The sequence below is a fragment of the Pan troglodytes genome, chromosome 5, assembly GCF_028858775.2.
Source record: "Pan troglodytes isolate AG18354 chromosome 5, NHGRI_mPanTro3-v2.0_pri, whole genome shotgun sequence".
NCBI classification, from domain to species: domain Eukaryota; kingdom Metazoa; phylum Chordata; class Mammalia; order Primates; family Hominidae; genus Pan; species Pan troglodytes.
In genome coordinates, this window is record NC_072403.2 from 34995695 (window position 1) to 35013732 (window position 18038).

The following is an 18038-nucleotide window of genomic DNA, read 5'->3' on the forward strand; positions in this document are numbered from 1 at the left end:
TGTTTTCCACAGTGGCTAAACTAATTGAAATTCCCACCAGCCGTGTGTGAGTATTCCATTTTCTCTGCAACCTCACTAACATCTGTTATTTTTTGAATTTTTAATAATGTCCATTCTGACTGGTGTGAGATGGTATTTCATTGTGGTTTTGATTTGCATTTCCCTAACGATTAGTGATACTGAGCATGTTTTCATATGCTTGTTGGACATGCGTATGTCTTCTTTTGTGAAGTGTTGGTTCATGTCTTTGCTCATTTTTAAATGGGGTTGTTTTTGCTTGTTGATTTGTTTAAATTTCTTATAGATTCTGGATATTAGACCTTTGTTGGATGCTTAATTTGCAAATATTTTCTCCTATTTTGTAGGTTGTCTGTTTAATCTATTGGTAGTTTCTTTTGCTGTGCAGAAGATTTTAAATATTTATTTTGTATATTTCTTTTTCACGGAGTCTATTGGGATTTCTAATAACATATTTTTTTGTGTTAAAAATGGAGTGGATTCTGTTATCTTAAAATAATGATAGTTTTCTTTCTTCTTATTTTTTGGGGGATATACCTGTATTTTTCAGCTAATGTAAAACAACAGAGTAGAAACTCTAGTTGATATTTGCTCTTAAGCATTTTAGTTCAGAGGGACTAAAAGCAAGGTGCAACAAATTAAGAAGTAATGAATAGTGTCTAATGAGAAAAATAGAGTGTGTTTTGAACTAGCCTAACCCAATTTGGTCATGCTCAGCAACAGGGTCATTTTTGGTAGTTAATCATAGTGGCTGAAAAAGGTGAAGTGGGCGTATGGTTAGCATTTACCACCACAATCCTATGTCCCAGTTATGATGAAAATGACTCTGATCAAATTCTGCCATGAATATAGAGATTAGTTAACCAGACATTAGCATAAGACAGTTTATGTCATCTGCTCTGTAAATTTAATAAATCCTCAGCTCTCTGCCCTTTAAAATACTCCAAAGTACCTTGTAGAAAGGTGTATTTGAAGAAGATAAGACAACAGAGGTAGGGTTTTACTTTCATGTCAGCATTGAGAAAGTGGAACTTATCCATGGTAGGACACAGGCCCATTTAGGGAACAAGTCTTGGGCACTACCCCTAAAGTTTAGGCTACACATCTTGCTAGGTTCTTATGCCCTTCATAGAAGAATAGGGAATGTTTCTAAAATATGTTAGATGACCCTCATATATTTGGTACCACTAATTTCAGGATGATAACTGATTTAAACCTCAATTATTATGTGAGTTGGCTAGGCATCAGATGTTGACCAAGAGGTAGATAACTGAAGGTCCTGTGGTAGCTGCCTTGGAGGGCAGCCTTTCTGGCTAAATGCTAGTTGACCTCCCCATCTAATAGTGTACATTTACTGATTAGAGCCACTCATGTCCATAAAATGTTATATATATATATATATATATATATATATTTTTTTTTTTTTTTTTTTTTTTTTTTTTTTTTTGAGACGGAGTCTCGCTGTCTCCCAGGCTGGAGTGCAGTGGCATGATCTTGGCTCACTGGGCTCACTGCAAGCTCTGCCTCCCGGGTTCACGCCATTCTCCTGCCTCAGCCTCCCGAGTAGCTGGGACTACAGGTGCCCGCGACCACGCCCAGCTAATTTTTTGTATTTTTAGTAGAGATGGGGTTTCATCATGTTAGCTGTGATGGTCTCAATCTCCTGACCTCATGATCCACCGCCTCGGCCTCCCAAAGAGCTGGGATTACAGGCGTGAGCCTCCGTGCCCGGCCCATAGAATGTAATATTTGAATGAATAAATGCACTTATATCAATAGCCTGACAAAGTGTTTTAAAGTATACTACAGTTACCATGACAAAGTGTTTCTCTGAAGAAACTTGTCTTTGAAGAATAATGAGATTGGTAAGAAAACATAAGTAAAAAGAACTACCAAGGAACATTTCCATCCAACTGATTTTAAAGAGAATAAATTGACCTGGAGTTAATTACCTAGTAGAATTAATTTCTACACAGTGATTTGGAATTTGGGAGTACAATTAGTGAAAACAGGTACTGGAATTGCTCCAGTGTTGGGAATGGAACCACATATTCATAAATGGGTACTTATTGGTACTAGAAAATTTTCTACACAATTACTCTACATTAAATATTACTCCAGGTTTTCAGGACATGGAAATAGCTTCTTTTTAAAAAATCCTTTTCATGTTACTTCTCCACCTAGATAGTTTCAAAAAGTGTATTATTTTTTGATTTCAAAATTTTATTCATTGAAACATAAACTTGGTCAGTTCTATTCAAGACATCAATATAAAGAGAAATCACTGAATTGTAGAAAGGTTTGTATAAATTAAATTGTAAAAGTGTGAGCTAAAAATATGCAGTATTAATACAGAAAGCTTCTTAGTAATAATACCAAATATGTGCTCCTTATAATCACATGGATCAAAATTGTATACTCTTTAGTTAAGGGATGTAATGGGGAAAAATAGAAGATTGGAATTGTTTTAATTGCATCTGTGTTCTGAGGAATGGAGCAGCAGCAGCAGAAGAAAAGGTGTTCTTTTACTTAAAACAACAAATTCTATTTTCTAATGCAAGGTGAGTGTATCTTTACCCCTTATTCTAGTGTTTATAGAAGATAGAGCCAGACAAATATTTCTCTCTAAGTGATAGTGACATTATTCCTTCACAGACACTACAATTGAAAGAATTGGAGGTCCTAGGTCAGAGACAAAGACAGATTGGAATAGAAGTTGGGACCGAAAGTAAATAAGATCTTCCAAAACATGGAGCAAGGGGGACCTAAAAAAGCAGACATCCAGAGAGCAAAGCTCTGTGGTAGGGATTGCTAAGGAATTTTAAGAAGTCAAATATTCATTAGGCAATGTTTTCCTTTTTATCCTGCAGTATAATCCTCCTTTATTATTCCCAGTTCTTTATGAAAATTCCACTAACTGCATTCCCCACTTGTTAGTGGTACTTTAGAGAATAAAAGAAAATAGGCTTGGTTCACTGGCAAGAGGACAAGAAATAGTCTTTAAGTGGAGAAGAAGCTGTTTCATACAGTAGAAATTGGTAAGGACAGTGGCCACAGGGACTCAACTGTGAGAGGAGGTTAAAAATTTATCAGGAGCAGTATTTTAAACAAAAATCCTCAAAAATAATAGAATCCTTCTCCCATAGAAAATAATTTTCAGAAATACAATGGAGAGTGTCAGAATTTCTTCAGAAAGTAGAAAGAATTTTAAAATTTAACTTATGCAGGCTGGGCACGGTGGCTCACGCCTGTAATCCCAGCACTTTGGGAGGCCGAGGTGGGTGGATTACCTGAGGTCAGGAGTTTGAGACCAGCCTGGCCAATACGGTGAAACCCCGTCTCTACTAAAAATACAAAAGTTAGCCGGATGTGGTGGCACACGCCTGTAGTCCCAGCTACTCGGGTGGCTGAGGCAGGAGGATGGCATGAACCCGGGAGGTGGAGGTTGCAGTGAGCTGAGATTGTGCCACTGCACTCCAGCCTGGGCGACAGAGACAGACTCCATCTCAAAAAAAAAATTAACTTATGTATTAATACAAAAACCAATATCAGAAATACCAGAGACCTGGATGAACTGGTATCTATAAAAGTGATAAAATGAATCAATGTACTTCAGTAAGTTGGGTACATATTTAGACTTATTAAATTATCAGCATCTATACCCAGGTATTGCTTGAAAAATGTTACCAATTAATAATTAGCTTAATTTTTACAGCATGTTTGAAAATTTGATATGCCATATCATTTTTATGCAACATACTTCAATAATACATGTCAGTAAATTTATTTAAGATATAAATATTCATTGTAAAGTAGGTAAATATATGTACTTGCAAAGATACCCAAACACATCAATTAAAATAATGGGATTAGAATTGGATAATAAGTGCATATATACGTATTTGACCTCTAGAGGTTCCTGTACTTCAAAATTCATCCCTATATGACAATTGAGTATCATAGCATCTTCTGCTTGAATCCGTTTATAAGTTTTTGTTTAAGAAGTGAGAGAAAATTAATAATTGTTATGAATATAAACAGTTACAGTAAAAATGGCATTTCATTTTCTCTAGATATTCGTGATTCTCTGAATTTGAATAATGTATTTTTTAGATTATAGTCTTCTAAAGAAGAGAAATATTGAAAGAATTAGCTATTTACTTGCACTGAGGGGAGTCATTATGTCCATTTTCTACTATGGTTTTCTTAGTCCACCACTCCTCAAGTTATGATGGTTGACTCAGAAGGGTTGCTTTTATCTTTAATCATAAATCATTATGAATTTCCTTGTCTGAACTAGTCAACATCTACCATGTTGTGGTTAATTGGTACCAATCAGAGTTGAACTTCTTGTGGAAGAATCTGGAGATGTCCATATGAAAGGAAAATAGGCAATAAACTAGATTGTATTATATTGCATTTTTCCGACACTAGGCATATGTGGTTTTGAAAATTACCTTTTTACTGGGTGTTTTGTGAGTGGCAGAAACATTTTCCTGCCCTGGCCAAGGGCTAACCTTAGAAAAAGATAAATGTGATGGGTATAAAATCTAAGAGAGCTGACTTAGTTTCAGGATATTGTTAAGCCCTTTGAGACTGGTGCTCCACAACAGTAATTAAGCATCATTATGATGCAGGTCAAGGTAAGACATTTCCGAAATTTTCTAGGACATGTTTTTGAAGGCTTGGGATATTCTGCTTAGCTCATATTTATGTATTTTTTTTAGTTAAAAATGATAACAAGATGATTTTTGCTCTGTTTACAAACATTTGCATGAACACTGAAAAATTCATCCAAATCGTTAAAAATATTCAATGCCTACTAAGAGTCATGGAACCCTATTATATGATGGTGAATCGAGAAAGAACTATACAAAATTATGCTTTCAAGAAACTTATAATTACATTGGCTAGAGGCTTATCAGTTCTATAAATAATATTTACAAAACAATGCAATTCTAACCTTCATAGAGATTTGTATGGCTTGTTAAGAGAACCATAGTCTAAGACAATGGGCTTCAACGGGGGGGCACACTCTGGGATGCAGAGACTTTTGTAGGGTTATAAAGTTAGTTTTAAGGAAATAACTTCCAGATCCTCCTTGTTCCTTTGTTTTCTTCGCTAACATTTTCTTGAGGAAATGCCAGGTTGAGGAGTTAGACAGGTTCTCTTTCCAGCCTTCACTTTCAAAGATCCCTTCTCCTCCTTCACAAAAGAAAGGCATAATTACCATCTCTACTGATCTTACTGTAACATATCATCCACATTGTGAAAACCAGTGGTACACCAAAGAAAGGGAAAACTCAAAATGCTGGTGGTGGGCTGCTCATCATTAAAGATGACATGATGGAAGAGAAAATACATATTTTTAGATTCTAGCAGTGTGTCTTTCTAGATCTATCTAGATTGACTACTATTATTAAATAATGGGCACTTTTAGAGAAAGGTATCAGATCATGGCAAAAATAAAAGTTTAATTAAAAAGTAATCACATTGTCCCATAAAAGCTAAATATTATATTATGATAAATAGAAATAAAAAGATTTATTCTGTTATGCAATTCCACTACATATAAACATTACCACATTTCTAAAAATTCACGTAAATCCGCCAGTTCCACAGATGTATGTCAAAAGCCTAACTGGTTTCAAACTAGTCATATTATCTTTCCATTAAGTTGAGACAATCATGGAATAAACATTTAACGAATGAAAGAGAAATTGATAAGACTGTGTCATTACCTTTAAAACCCTTTAATTTGTGGCTTTATATTACGATAGAGTAGTATAGACTTAAATAGCAGAGACCCTTTACTCAAGATATCGATTTGAAATTTCATTGAAAAAAGAGTGAATTGTTTTAAATGGGGCTTATGACAATTACTGTCTTATAAACTGCACTGTTTGCATCAAACACAAATAAATATTTGGGTGGCATTACAAAAGATTGGGTGTACAAAATCATTATTGTGTATATGTATATTTTTTCTCAAGCTCCAATAGAATGAACATTATTTGTATATTATTTAATATACACACCATAATGTATATGAAACCATTTGCTCAGGTCTATACTTTGGAAGAGGCAAGGATTAACATTGAAAATACAAAACTAGATAACCAAAACAGTTTCTATGTGGTTTTAGAATAAATTAAATGCATTCAAATTTATGTTTACATCCCATTTGTGTTTTATTTCAAGCAAAAATAAAATTTCTAATGATCTGTTTTCTCTGATGATATACCAATGATCAGGGACATAAAGGAGCTAAGTAGAATGGTTGTAATTTTGTTTGCATCTACAAAATATTTGTATATAATAATTATATTTATTGATCTCCATGACCTAGGAATTACTTGCGTTTGTAAAAATTAAAGAAAATTAGAAAACATATTTAATTGCCTTATTCACTCTAGTCTTTATCTATGACTTGCAATTCCTCTTTATTTTTGTAGATTTGTGGTGAAATCTCATCAGTTTCTTCAGGGCATCCTTCATGTCCTTATTTCTTAAGGTGTAAATGAGCGGGTTGAGACTTGGAGTGATGATGGTGTAAAAGAGGGTGAGGAACTTGCCCTGGTCTTTGGAAGCCCTGTTACCTGGTTGCAGGTACATGTAGATAATAGTTCCATAGAATATAGACACTACAGTAAGATGAGATCCACAGGTATTCATTGCTTTTCGCTGGCTTGCTTTTGACTTCATTCTCAGCACAGCTTTGGCAATGTAGCCATAGGATATAAGAATAAGGATGAGAGGTGTGAGGACAATTATAATGCCTAAAGCGAAAACAGACATTTCAACTGTTGTGGTGTCTACACAAGCTATCTTGACCAGAGCTGGCAACTCACACAAGAAATGATCCAGAAGCTTGTTTCCACATGTGGGCAAATTCAGAGTGAGTGTACATAATACTACAGAATTGGCCAAACTAATACTCCACATCATGATAATCATCTTTAGACATAGATGTGGGTTCATGACTACAAAATAATGCAAGGGCTTACATATAGCTGTAAAACGATCATAGGACATAACAGCCAGGAGAAGGCACTCAACTGAGCCCAACCACATGTAAACATAGAGTTGGATGATACAACCCACATAGCTGATGGTCTTATCAGGTCCCCACAAGTTGACCAGCATCTGAGGGATGATGCTGGTTGTGAAACATAGATCTAGGAAAGATAAATTTCTGAGGAAAAAGTACATTGGTGTATGAAGCTGGGAATCCAGGAGAGATGCAAGAATGATGACTGTGTTACCCACCAATGTAATTAAGTAGAAGATGGCGACAACTCCTGACAGGATCATCTCCATTTTTGGATGGTCAGAGAAGCCAAGCAGAATAAAACCATGTAAAGAACTATAATTGCTTTGGTCCATAGTCCTTCAATGTCTAAATCCTAGAGTGAGAAAAGGAGGAGGGAGGAGGTAGATGATGATACAAGGATAAGGAGAAGGAAGAAGAAGGAAGAAGAGGTAGAGGAGGAGAAGGAGGAGGGAGAGGAAGAAGAAAAGGAAAAGAGGAAGAAACAATTTGTCAACATGAACTATCTAAATAATTTGATAAAATATAGAACTAAACAAAAAGAGATAATTTATGTTACTAATTGAAAAAATTTAATGGATAAAAGTAAAAATTACAGCCAAGAAATCTGCTATTTGTCATAGATTCTTTTATGGCAATGAGTTTAATATTAGATTTTTTAAAAAAAATCCAGGTGACCTTGGGGAGTTCACTTTTAAACTTGAGGTCTGAATTATCTAACGTGTAGCTTTGAAAGTTTGAAATAGATGCTGGTTCTAAAATGACCCTATGATTCTTTATAAGCTAGTTAGCTTGATAAAATGAACATATTCTTTTATTTGATCAATAAATTCACCTATAAAATTTAAGTACTGGGCTAATGGTAGTATGAGGAAAAGATGTGATAACCTGGAGGATGAACCTGGGGACATCATGCTAACTGAAGTAAGCTGAAAGACAAATATTGCATGATTTCATTTATATATGGAATCCAAAAAAGTTGAACTCATAGAGGTAGAGAGTGGGGGCAGGAGATGGATGGGAAAAGGGGAGATGTTGATCAAGGGTACTAAGTTTCAGTTAGAAAAAAGGAACCAGTTTTAGTGATCTCACAGAATGGTGACTACAATAAACAATAATGCATTGTTTATTTCAAAATTACTAAGAGTAGATTTTAAGTGTTTTCACCACAAAAAATAAGTATGTTAGGTGATGGGTTTGTTAATTAGCCTGATTTAATCATTACACATTATAAACATATATTAAAACATTATATTGCACCCCATAAACATATACAATTGTTGCTTAATTAAAAATAAACCTTAAAAAAGAGTGAGGAAAGATTGTTCTTCTTTTTTCATATCTTAGTGACTAAGCACCTTTGATCTCCTAGTTTGTTATGTAGGACATCTGGTGTTTACCCTTGGACGCTTTGTCTCTCTCATTCTTAACGCCTTATCACCAAAACTGGTAAATTTGGATGCAAATATATATGCTAATTATCCTATCACTTTAAAAAATCCCTACCACCACAACCCTAATTCAAATCACTATGATTTCTTTTCTGGATTCTCCAATAGTCTTGCATCCAGTCCTTGCATCCAGTCTTATGCCTTTACATTGTTACAACATTTGATGAAATCATGTCATCCATCTCCTTAAAACTTGTCAGCCACTTTACACTACATTTAAGAAATACTATATTGTAGACTTAAAATTTTGCTAGGAGGGTAGATCTTATGTTAAGTGTTCTCATCACACGCGCACACATACACAAACACAATAAAGAAGGTGGGAGGAAACTGTTGGAGGTGATGGATGTATATATGGGATAGATTGTGTTGATGCTTTCACAGGTATATACTCACCTTCAAACTCATCAAGTTGTATACATTAAATGTGTACTGCTTTTGTATGTCAGTCATACTTCAATAAAGTGGTCAAAAAGCTAATATAAAACATTTGGTTAAAAAATAACAGCCATTAGCCAGGTGTGGTGGCGTACTCCTATAGTCCCAGCTACTCAGGAGGCTGAGGCGGGAGGATCACTTGAGCCCAGGAGTTTGAGGTTGCGGTGAGCTATGATTCCACCACTGCACTCCACCCTGGGTGCTGGAGCAAGATCCTGTCTCAAAAACAAACAAAACCCAGATAAATATCAAACTGGTGCTGCTTCTCTCTCTTTATATAGATGTAGTACAAAAAGTTGTGCTTTTTTTGTTTGTTATGCCATTTCAAATATGTTTTTTTGAATGTTATTAAGAAATTATTTCCAACTGTGGCCATGATTCAAAAGTGGATACATTTGTGAGACTAACCGGAGATAGTGGTTGAAATAGCCGTTTTGAGAAAATCATTTTGTGATTTCTTTAGCATTAGCTTTTCAAAAATTATGATTTGATTCTGAGTTTTGCCATTAATCAAATTGGATAGAAAGAAAAATAATTCTCTGAAAGATATTTCAAGCTGTCACACCCCATTAAAGTTCCATAATGTCTGAGCAGGGGCATGAATAATTAATGCTTATTTATTTTAACAGACTCGTTGATGTGTATAATTGTGCCTAACTTCTGAATAAAATAGGGCTTCAGTTAAAATTATATAAAAACCTGAAAATTCTTTTAAAATTAAAATCAATATTATGCTGTTAATTTCTTAACTATTTCATTATTACTACAGTCCATAAAGATTAACTCAGGAAAGAATAAAAATCCTCCTTCTGCCTATTAAAAAGTGACATAGAAAAATCTTCAAATAAATTTTCATGCACAGTATGAGATTTAGAAATGGATACATAAAATCTGAGTCCTTTATGGCTCCACAACCTTCAAGAATAAAATATTTTGCTGACAAGTTTCACAAATGGCATTAAAAAACAAAACAAAACAAAATTAAAAACAAGTATCTGAATTCTTCATTTTCAATTTAATCTATCTTTCTCGCTTTTGTTTCTGCTGGATCAATATTTATTCTCAGACTTCTGAAATAAAACCAGCCCATACAGATCCAAGTTCTTTTTCTTCTACTTTCTACAAATTGTTTTACCAATCCAGGCATACTGTTTCTCCAAGAGGTTAAGGATGAACATTACTGTGATCCAGAGAGAGTTCCTTTGCCATTCTACTTCTTGACTTTTGTAGAATCCACACTATGGAAAATAGATCCCGGTTAAGCATTTTTTTCTCCAGGGCTGTAAATTTCTCATGATTTCCCTGCAGTGCCACGGAGAATTCTGCTTTTCCCAAAGTGTGTTAGGGTAGAGATTCTCAACAGGACTCCTCCTTCTCGAATATATGACTTCAAGTAAGAGGATGAAACCTGTCACAAATTCTTACTTCTTGTTCTGAGTTTAAATCAACCTGCAAGTAGGTCTTGACCATAGAGAAACATTAGGAAAAGCAACCGGATAATTCAGAATGAGAATTGAACAAAATTTCTCAGTATTACCTGAAGACTCAGATAATCAAAAAGATTATCTAAACCATTGGGACTGCATCCAATTAACTTTACTAGAGTACAGTGTCATAGAAAATGCCAGCCTAGAATTAGACCATACCTTAATATTTCACTAGGGCAGGTTTAGTAGATGTAAAAGTTATTTAATATGAAGGAAAACTATAGGACAAAGAAATAAGAAAATGTATTTTCATATTTTTTTGGTTGTGAATGTATTATAATATAAAATTTACTCTTAAATAATGTAGATTTCCAACACTACAATTATACTTAGCTACAGAAAAATCTTACCATTCAAAGCACAAATATTGATTGTGGAACTAAACTTGCTCTGAGCAGATATCATTTAAATGAGGTACCTCTAGTGGTTATCTCTGATACCCATGGTCAAAACAGTTGTATTTGAAAGAGATGTTTAATCCCCAAAGCTCTAAACAGTAAGACCAGGATCATAAGATTTACATTTTTGCTCAGTTGTTTTGGTGACCATGAGGGATGATTCAAATACTTCATTGTCTATGACAATTAGTTGTTTTGTTGTCTCAGAGGTCACTATTTACACATTAAATTCTAGAGTAAGTATATACTATGAAAATTTTTGTGAGTTGGCTTATAATCATAGGTTTTAACAGCTTCCTTAAATTAAAATTACATATCAGTAATAATTGGTTTTAATAAAATACATAAGCATGAATTGGCTGCCTCATGATACATGTTCAAATGTGGATGACATTACTGATCAATAAAATAATTTTAACTATCTGCTTCTGTACGATAATCAATATATTTTACACTTGAGATATAGTATAGTGTAATGGTTAGATGGATAGATTGTGGAGCCAGACTTTCTGGGCTGAAATCCTGGTGGCTACAGTTATCAGATGTGTGAACTTGGGAAAATTACTTAACCTTCATTGCCTCCGATTTCTTATCTATAATAGGGGATAGTATAATACATAATTTAAAGGGCGAATGTAAGGATTCAATAAGTTTAACATATGTAAATACTACAGTACTGGTTGGCACACAGCATCCAAATAAGTATTAACTATTACAATTTCAATCAGTTCAGGGTGTCTGTGTGCTGCAGAAATATTTGGGGAAAGTTTATGCTGATATTTGATAAAACATCTGGAAAATACTCTCCTTATAAGCACTTCCTTTAGGATTTTATATATAATACACACATATATGAAATATATATGCTATATACATAGTATATACATATGTATGTGCATATATTCTTTATAAATGCTATAATAATGATGATAAAAAGAAACATAACATCTACTAATGGTACATTTTTGTCTATCAAGATTCTAAACATCTGAATACTTGAAACTGTTCACTTTGACTGGAGATCTCAGTTTCACTTATGTATTTTTCTCTTCCCCTTTAGTCAAATTTTCTACAGTTCTCCTTTTTCTTTTAAAAACCACTTTAAAGTTATAATTGAATTTCACAATTTCAATTCAACCATAGCAAATATTCAATTTTCATTTGAAAAACAAAAATGTATATAAATTGTCATGCCCACCCATGTTTCTGGTTTAAATACATTCCTACACAGTGACTTTTCTAGTCCCTTGCTCCTTATTCTGTGATTAAAATCCATGGGTTTGTTACTCTGGAGAAATTATAGAGAAATCCTTTGGATTTTTGAATTAATTTTTAAAAAGGTTTTCATTTGTTATCAAAAAATGGATATACCCAGCTTGTAAAGCAGATGCCCTTGCCTTAAACTTTAATATAAGACCTTTCCATACCCCTTTGAATAAATCAAGACATGTTTTCCTGTTTCCTTTTTATTTAACAATTTTTTCCCTTGCTTACTTTAGCCCTTAACTTATGGAAACCATTTAAAGTGAAGTTATTAGCAGTGCTTCCACAACTGGCCGCATATCAGAGTAACTGTATTGGCTGGCATATGTAGAAATTTTAGAAATACAGTGTCCTGAGATTCCTATGCCCTTGCCAAAGGCTCAATTCTTTTCTGTTTATACTGTGTCCCTAGATAGAATCTTAGAGTTTTAAGGATTTAAATCCCATCTACATATTGATGGCTTTCAAGTGTCTATTTCCAGTCTTCTACATTGAGCATGGAATAGGTAGTTCCAACTGCCTAATTTCATGCACGAAATTATGAGTCTAAACATAGCTAAAATAGATCTCTTGATTGCACTGAATCTGCTCTCATTCCAGTCTTCCTCATTGTAGTAAATGATATAAACATGTACCTATTTCTGGCCAGAAACCAGTAATTAAGGAGTTATCCTTAATTACTAGCCTGCCCTCATCTTGAAAATCTGAACGATTCCAAGCTCGACTTCTCTCCATTTCCAGAATGACTAACAAACTGGGCCACCCTATTTTTCCTGGATTACCCAATGGATTACTATCTTGTTTCTCTGCTTTAATTCATTCCCCTTTCAATCTATTCTCCATATGGCGGCCAAAAGCGTTCTTTAAAAAAACCACACGTTGGCCGGGCGCGGTGGCTCACGCCTGTAATCCCAGCACTTTGGGAGGCCGAGGCGGGCAGATCACCTGAGGTCAGGAGTTCGAGACCAGCCTGATAAACATGGAGAAACCCCGTCTAACAATACAAAATTAACAATACAAAATTAGCCGGGTATGGTGGCGCATGCCTGTAATCCCAGTTACTCTGGAGGCTGAGACAGGAGAATCGCTTGAACCCGGGAGACAGAGGTTGCGGTGAGCCGAGATCGCACCATTGCACTCCAGCCTGGGTGACAGAGTGAGACTCTGTCTCGAAAAAACAAAAAACAAAACCCAAGAAAACCAAAACCACAAATCAAGTATTTCCATTTGCCAATTTGAAATCTTTCTAGACTTCCTATGCACTTAACGATAAAATTCAGACTCCTTACCAAGAACTACCAGATGCACCTTGCCTGGCTCCTTTTCATCCCTCCCTCCTTCTCCCATTCGTCTCATGCCTTTGTCATTCCAGGGTTGCAGGTGTTAAAGTGTCTTTGCATTGAATTCCATTGGCCTGGCAGATTCTGTCCCCAAATTGAACTCCTTGTTTGTAATCGTTTTTCAGATATAATCTATTCAACGAGATCTTCCTTGACTACTTAATCTAAATTAAAATCCCTCCTCCCCAGCTAATCTCTATCACATTTCCATGTGTTTTTCGTAGCACTTATCACTCTAAATTTTGTTTTTTTTAAATGTATCTCCCCACAATTAAAACCTAAGATCCAAACGAATATGGATCTGATCCCCCTTTTTTGCCACGTAACTGAATGAATCAATTCAACAAATTTGATTAGCAATAGAAATATAGCAAACAACTAAATAGACAAAACAGTAAAGTCCCTGACTTAATGGAGCTTACTTTTATTTGTGAAAACAAGCTCATCAGCCAAATTATATATAGTGTTTTATTTGTTCATTGCTTTTTTTTTTATTTCTTTCTTTTTTTATGTAACATCCCACCAAATAGAAACATTCTCTCTTTAGGAATAGTGTTCCGTGTAGATGTTGATTTCTTGCTATGCAATTTTACGGACATTGTCTTCCAATATTTCCGTAGACTAATTGGTCAGGACCTGATAGCCCTGTGATAATGCTGCACTCAGCATTCCTTGATGATGCTATATTAGCTTCCAGTGGCTGTTTGGTGCCTGGAAGGGGGTCTAGCATGTAACAGGGATCAATAATTGTTTGTTGACTATAAAGCAGTTAGAACAATATCTGATGTGTATATTAAATATCCCATTCAGTCAAGGTTATCTAGGGTGATATATTCAAGAAATATAATGCTAACTCATTTATGTGGTGATGGAGATCCGTGTTTAATGATATTGATCATCAAATAGCCTGGATAAAGAGTATGTTCCCAGAAGAAAGAGATTTCTGAGACTGCTTTTATGTTATCCTTTACATTTCTATTTTTTGACTCTTTTTTTTTTTTGGCTTTTGGCTTTTGGGTCTCACTCTGTCACCCAGGCTGAAGTATAGTGGTGTGATCATGGCTCATTTTGGCCTCAAACTCTTGGGCTCAAGCAATCTTCCCATTTCAGTCTTTCCAGTCACTGGGATTAATGGTGTGTGCCACAAAACTTGGCTCTGTTTGATTTTTTTTTGGTGGACCATATATTTTACCAAAATATCTGAAATATTGTAAATGATATTTTTTGAAATATCGGAAAATATTTTTGGTATAGTTTGGGGAAAAATACAAAACCAAAACAATCTACCTATTTACCTTCTCGTGAACTTATGAAATCAAATATTTTAAGCCTTATTTTCCCCAAACCGTATGATTCTTTCAATAGTTGCAGAAAAATCTTCTGATAAAATCCAACACCTCTTCATGTTAAAACCCTCAATAAACTAGGTATCCAAAGAACATACTTCAAAATAATAAAAGCCATTTATTTCAGTCCCACAGCCAACATCATACCGAATAGGTAAAAGCTGGAAGCATTCCCTTTAAGAACTGGAATAAGACAAGAATTCTGACACTACTCTTATTCAACATAGTACTGAAAATCCTAGCCAAATAAATCAGGCAAGAGAGAGAAATAAAAAGCATCCAGATAGGAAAAGAGGAGTCAAATTATGCTATGATTCTATGACTAGAAAACCCCAAAGACTCTGCCAAAAGGCTTCTAGACCTGATAAAACAACTTAAGTCAAGTTTGAAGATACAAAATCAATGTAAAAAATCAATAGCATTTCTATACACCAATAATGTTCAAGCTGAGAGCCAAATCAAGAATGTAATTCCCTTTAAAATACACACACACACAAACACACACACACACACACACACAATCTAGGAATACTTCTAACCAAGGAAGTGAAAGATTTCCACAAAAAGAACTACAAAGCACTGCTGAAAGAAATCATAGATGACACAAACAAATGGAAAAACCTTCCATGCTCATGGATTGGAAGAATCAACAACATAAACAAAATGTCTAAATTTTACCGCCTAAAGCAATCTACAGATTCAACACTATTCCTATTAAATTACCAATGTCATTTTACACAGAACTAGAAAAAATGATTCTAAAATTACACGGAACCAAAAAAGAGCCCAAATAGCCATAACAATCCTAAGCAAAAAGAGCAAAACTGGAGGCATCACATTACTGGACTTCAAACTATACTACAAGTCTACAGTAATCAAAACAGCAAGGTACTGGCACAAAAATAGGCACCTAGACCAATGGAACAGAATAAAGAACCCAGAAATAAAGCAGCATACCTACAACCAACTAATCTTGAACAAAGTCGACAAAAATAAGTAATGCAGAAAGGACTCCCTATTCCATAAATGGTCCTAGGAAAACTGGCTAACTATATTCAGAAGGATGAAACTTAACCCTTACCAAGCACCATATACAAAAATTAATTCAAGAAAGATTAAAGACTTAAATGTAAAGCCCCAAACTATAAAAATCCTGGGGAAAAAACTCAGAAATACCCTTTTGGACATTGGCCTTGGCAAAGAACTTATGACCAAGTCCTCAAAAGCAATTGCAACACACAAAAAATTGACAAATGGGACCTAATTAAACCAAAGAGCTTCTGCACAGCAAAAGTACCTATCAACAGAATAAACAGACATCTTATAGAATGGGGGAAAATATTTGCAAACTATGCATCTGACAAAGGACTAATATCCAGAATCTATAAGGAACCTAAACAAATCAACAAGAGAAAAACAAATAACCCCATTAAAGAATGGGCAAAGAACATGAATGGACAATTCTCAAAAGAAGACATAAAAGCAGCTAACAAACATATAAAAAATGCTCAAACACTAATCATTAGAGAAATGCCACTCAAAACCACAATGAGATACCATCTTGCACTAGTCTGAATGGCTATTACTAAAAAGTAAAATAATGACAGATATTGATGAGGCTGCAGAGAAAATGGAACACTTTTACACTGCTGGTGGGAATGTAGATTAGTTCAGCCACTATGGAAAGTAGTTTGGGAATTTCTCAAAGAACTGAAAACAGAATTACCATTCAACCTAGCAATTCCATCACTGGGTATGTGCCTCCCACCCAAATAAATTGTTCTACCCAAAAGACACATGCATTCACATGTTCATTGCAGCACTATTCACAATTGCAAAGACATGGAATCAAGCTAGGTGCCCATTAATGGTGGATTGGATAAAGAAAATGTGGTACATATACAACATGGAATGCTACACAGCCATAAAAGAGAACGAAATAATGTCCTTTGAAGCAATATGGATGCAGCTGGAGGCCATTATCCTTAGCAAATTAATGCAGAAATAGAAAACCGAATATCACATCTTCTCACTTGATTTAAAGTTTAAGGAGCTAAATCCTGGGTACATACAGACATAAAGATGGAAACAGTAGACACTAGGGATTCCAAAAGGAAGGAGAGGAGGAGAGGAGCAAGGACTGAAAAATTTCCTATTGTATACTATATTCACTGTCTGGGTGACAGGATTAATATAAGCCCAAACCTCAGCATCACACAATATACCCTTGTAATAAACCTGCCCATGTATCCCCCTGAATCTAAACTAAAAATAGAAATTTAAAAAACCCCCTTTTCATAGTAATCATAAAATATACACTTATGCAATTTATGAAAATAATATAGTTTTACCTCTGTTCTTTTCACTGCAGCTTTGTGGAGGTATAATTAACAAGTAAAAATTGCATACACTTACTATGTATATGATGTTTTGACATATGTATATATTGTGAAGTGATTACTACAAACCAGCTAATTAACCTATCCATCAGCTGACATATTTTTTCTTGTTTTGTGGTGAGAATATTTAAGATCTACTCTCTTAACAAATTTCAAATATTAAATACTGTATTGTTAACTATATTCACCATGCTGCATATTAAATCCCCAGAACTTGTTCGCCTTATAACTGAAAGCTTGTACCTTCTGACCAACATCTCCCTGTTTTCCCCTCCCCCAGCTTTTGGAAACCACCATTCTAATTCTATTCTCTGTTTCTGTGAATTCAGCTTTTTAAGATTTCATGTATAAGTGAGTTCATATGGTATTTGTCTTTCTCTGCTTCATGTATTTTACTAAGCATAATGCCAACAAGGTTGATCCATGTTGTTGCAAGTGGCAGAATTTCCTTCTTTTTGATGGATGCTTGGTTTGTTTCCAAGTGTTGGCTAATGTGAATGATGCTACATTGAACACAAGAGTGCATATATCTCTTTGACATACTATTTTCGTTTCCTTTGGGTATATACCCAGCAGTGGGATTGCTGGATAAGATGGTAGCTCTAGTTTTGATTTTTGAGGAACCTCCATACTGTTTTCTAAAATGGCTGTTCCAATTTACATTCCCACCAGTCGTGCATAAGGATTCCCTTTCTTTCTGAATCCTTACCAATACTTGTTATCTCGTCTCAATAATAGCCATCCTAACATGTTGGCTGATCTCATTGGGGTTTTAATTTTCATTTCTCTCATGAATAGTGCTGTTGAGCATTATCATTATTTCACATATCTGTTGGCCATATGTATG

The 18038-nt window shown here is 34.8% G+C and overlaps 2 protein-coding genes across 5 annotated transcripts in view; one reads left to right on the top strand and one right to left on the bottom strand.

The window, feature by feature from the left end:
* LOC104006767 (uncharacterized) overlaps positions 1-18038 on the top strand; it is a 62046-nt gene that overhangs the window by 21633 nt on the left and 22375 nt on the right. The window contains exon 2 of one of the 4 annotated variants that reach the window (XM_063812839.1): positions 6474-6627. The exons of the other annotated variants lie outside the window; for them this stretch is intronic. The gene's annotated coding sequence lies outside the window, so the exon portion shown is untranslated. The remainder of the gene's footprint in view (positions 1-6473; positions 6628-18038) is intronic. 4 annotated transcript variants of the gene reach the window in all.
* On the bottom strand, positions 6442-7404 carry OR2W1 (olfactory receptor family 2 subfamily W member 1). Its single transcript, XM_001142910.6, has one exon. The coding sequence runs from the start codon at positions 7402-7404 to the stop codon at positions 6442-6444; it is 963 nt and encodes a 320-aa protein (XP_001142910.4).

What these genes read in the sequence shown, in the direction of transcription:
- OR2W1 (XM_001142910.6), bottom strand. Translation starts at nt 7,404, where the DNA reads ATGGACCAAAGCAATTATAGTTCTTTACATGGTTTTATTCTGCTTGGC.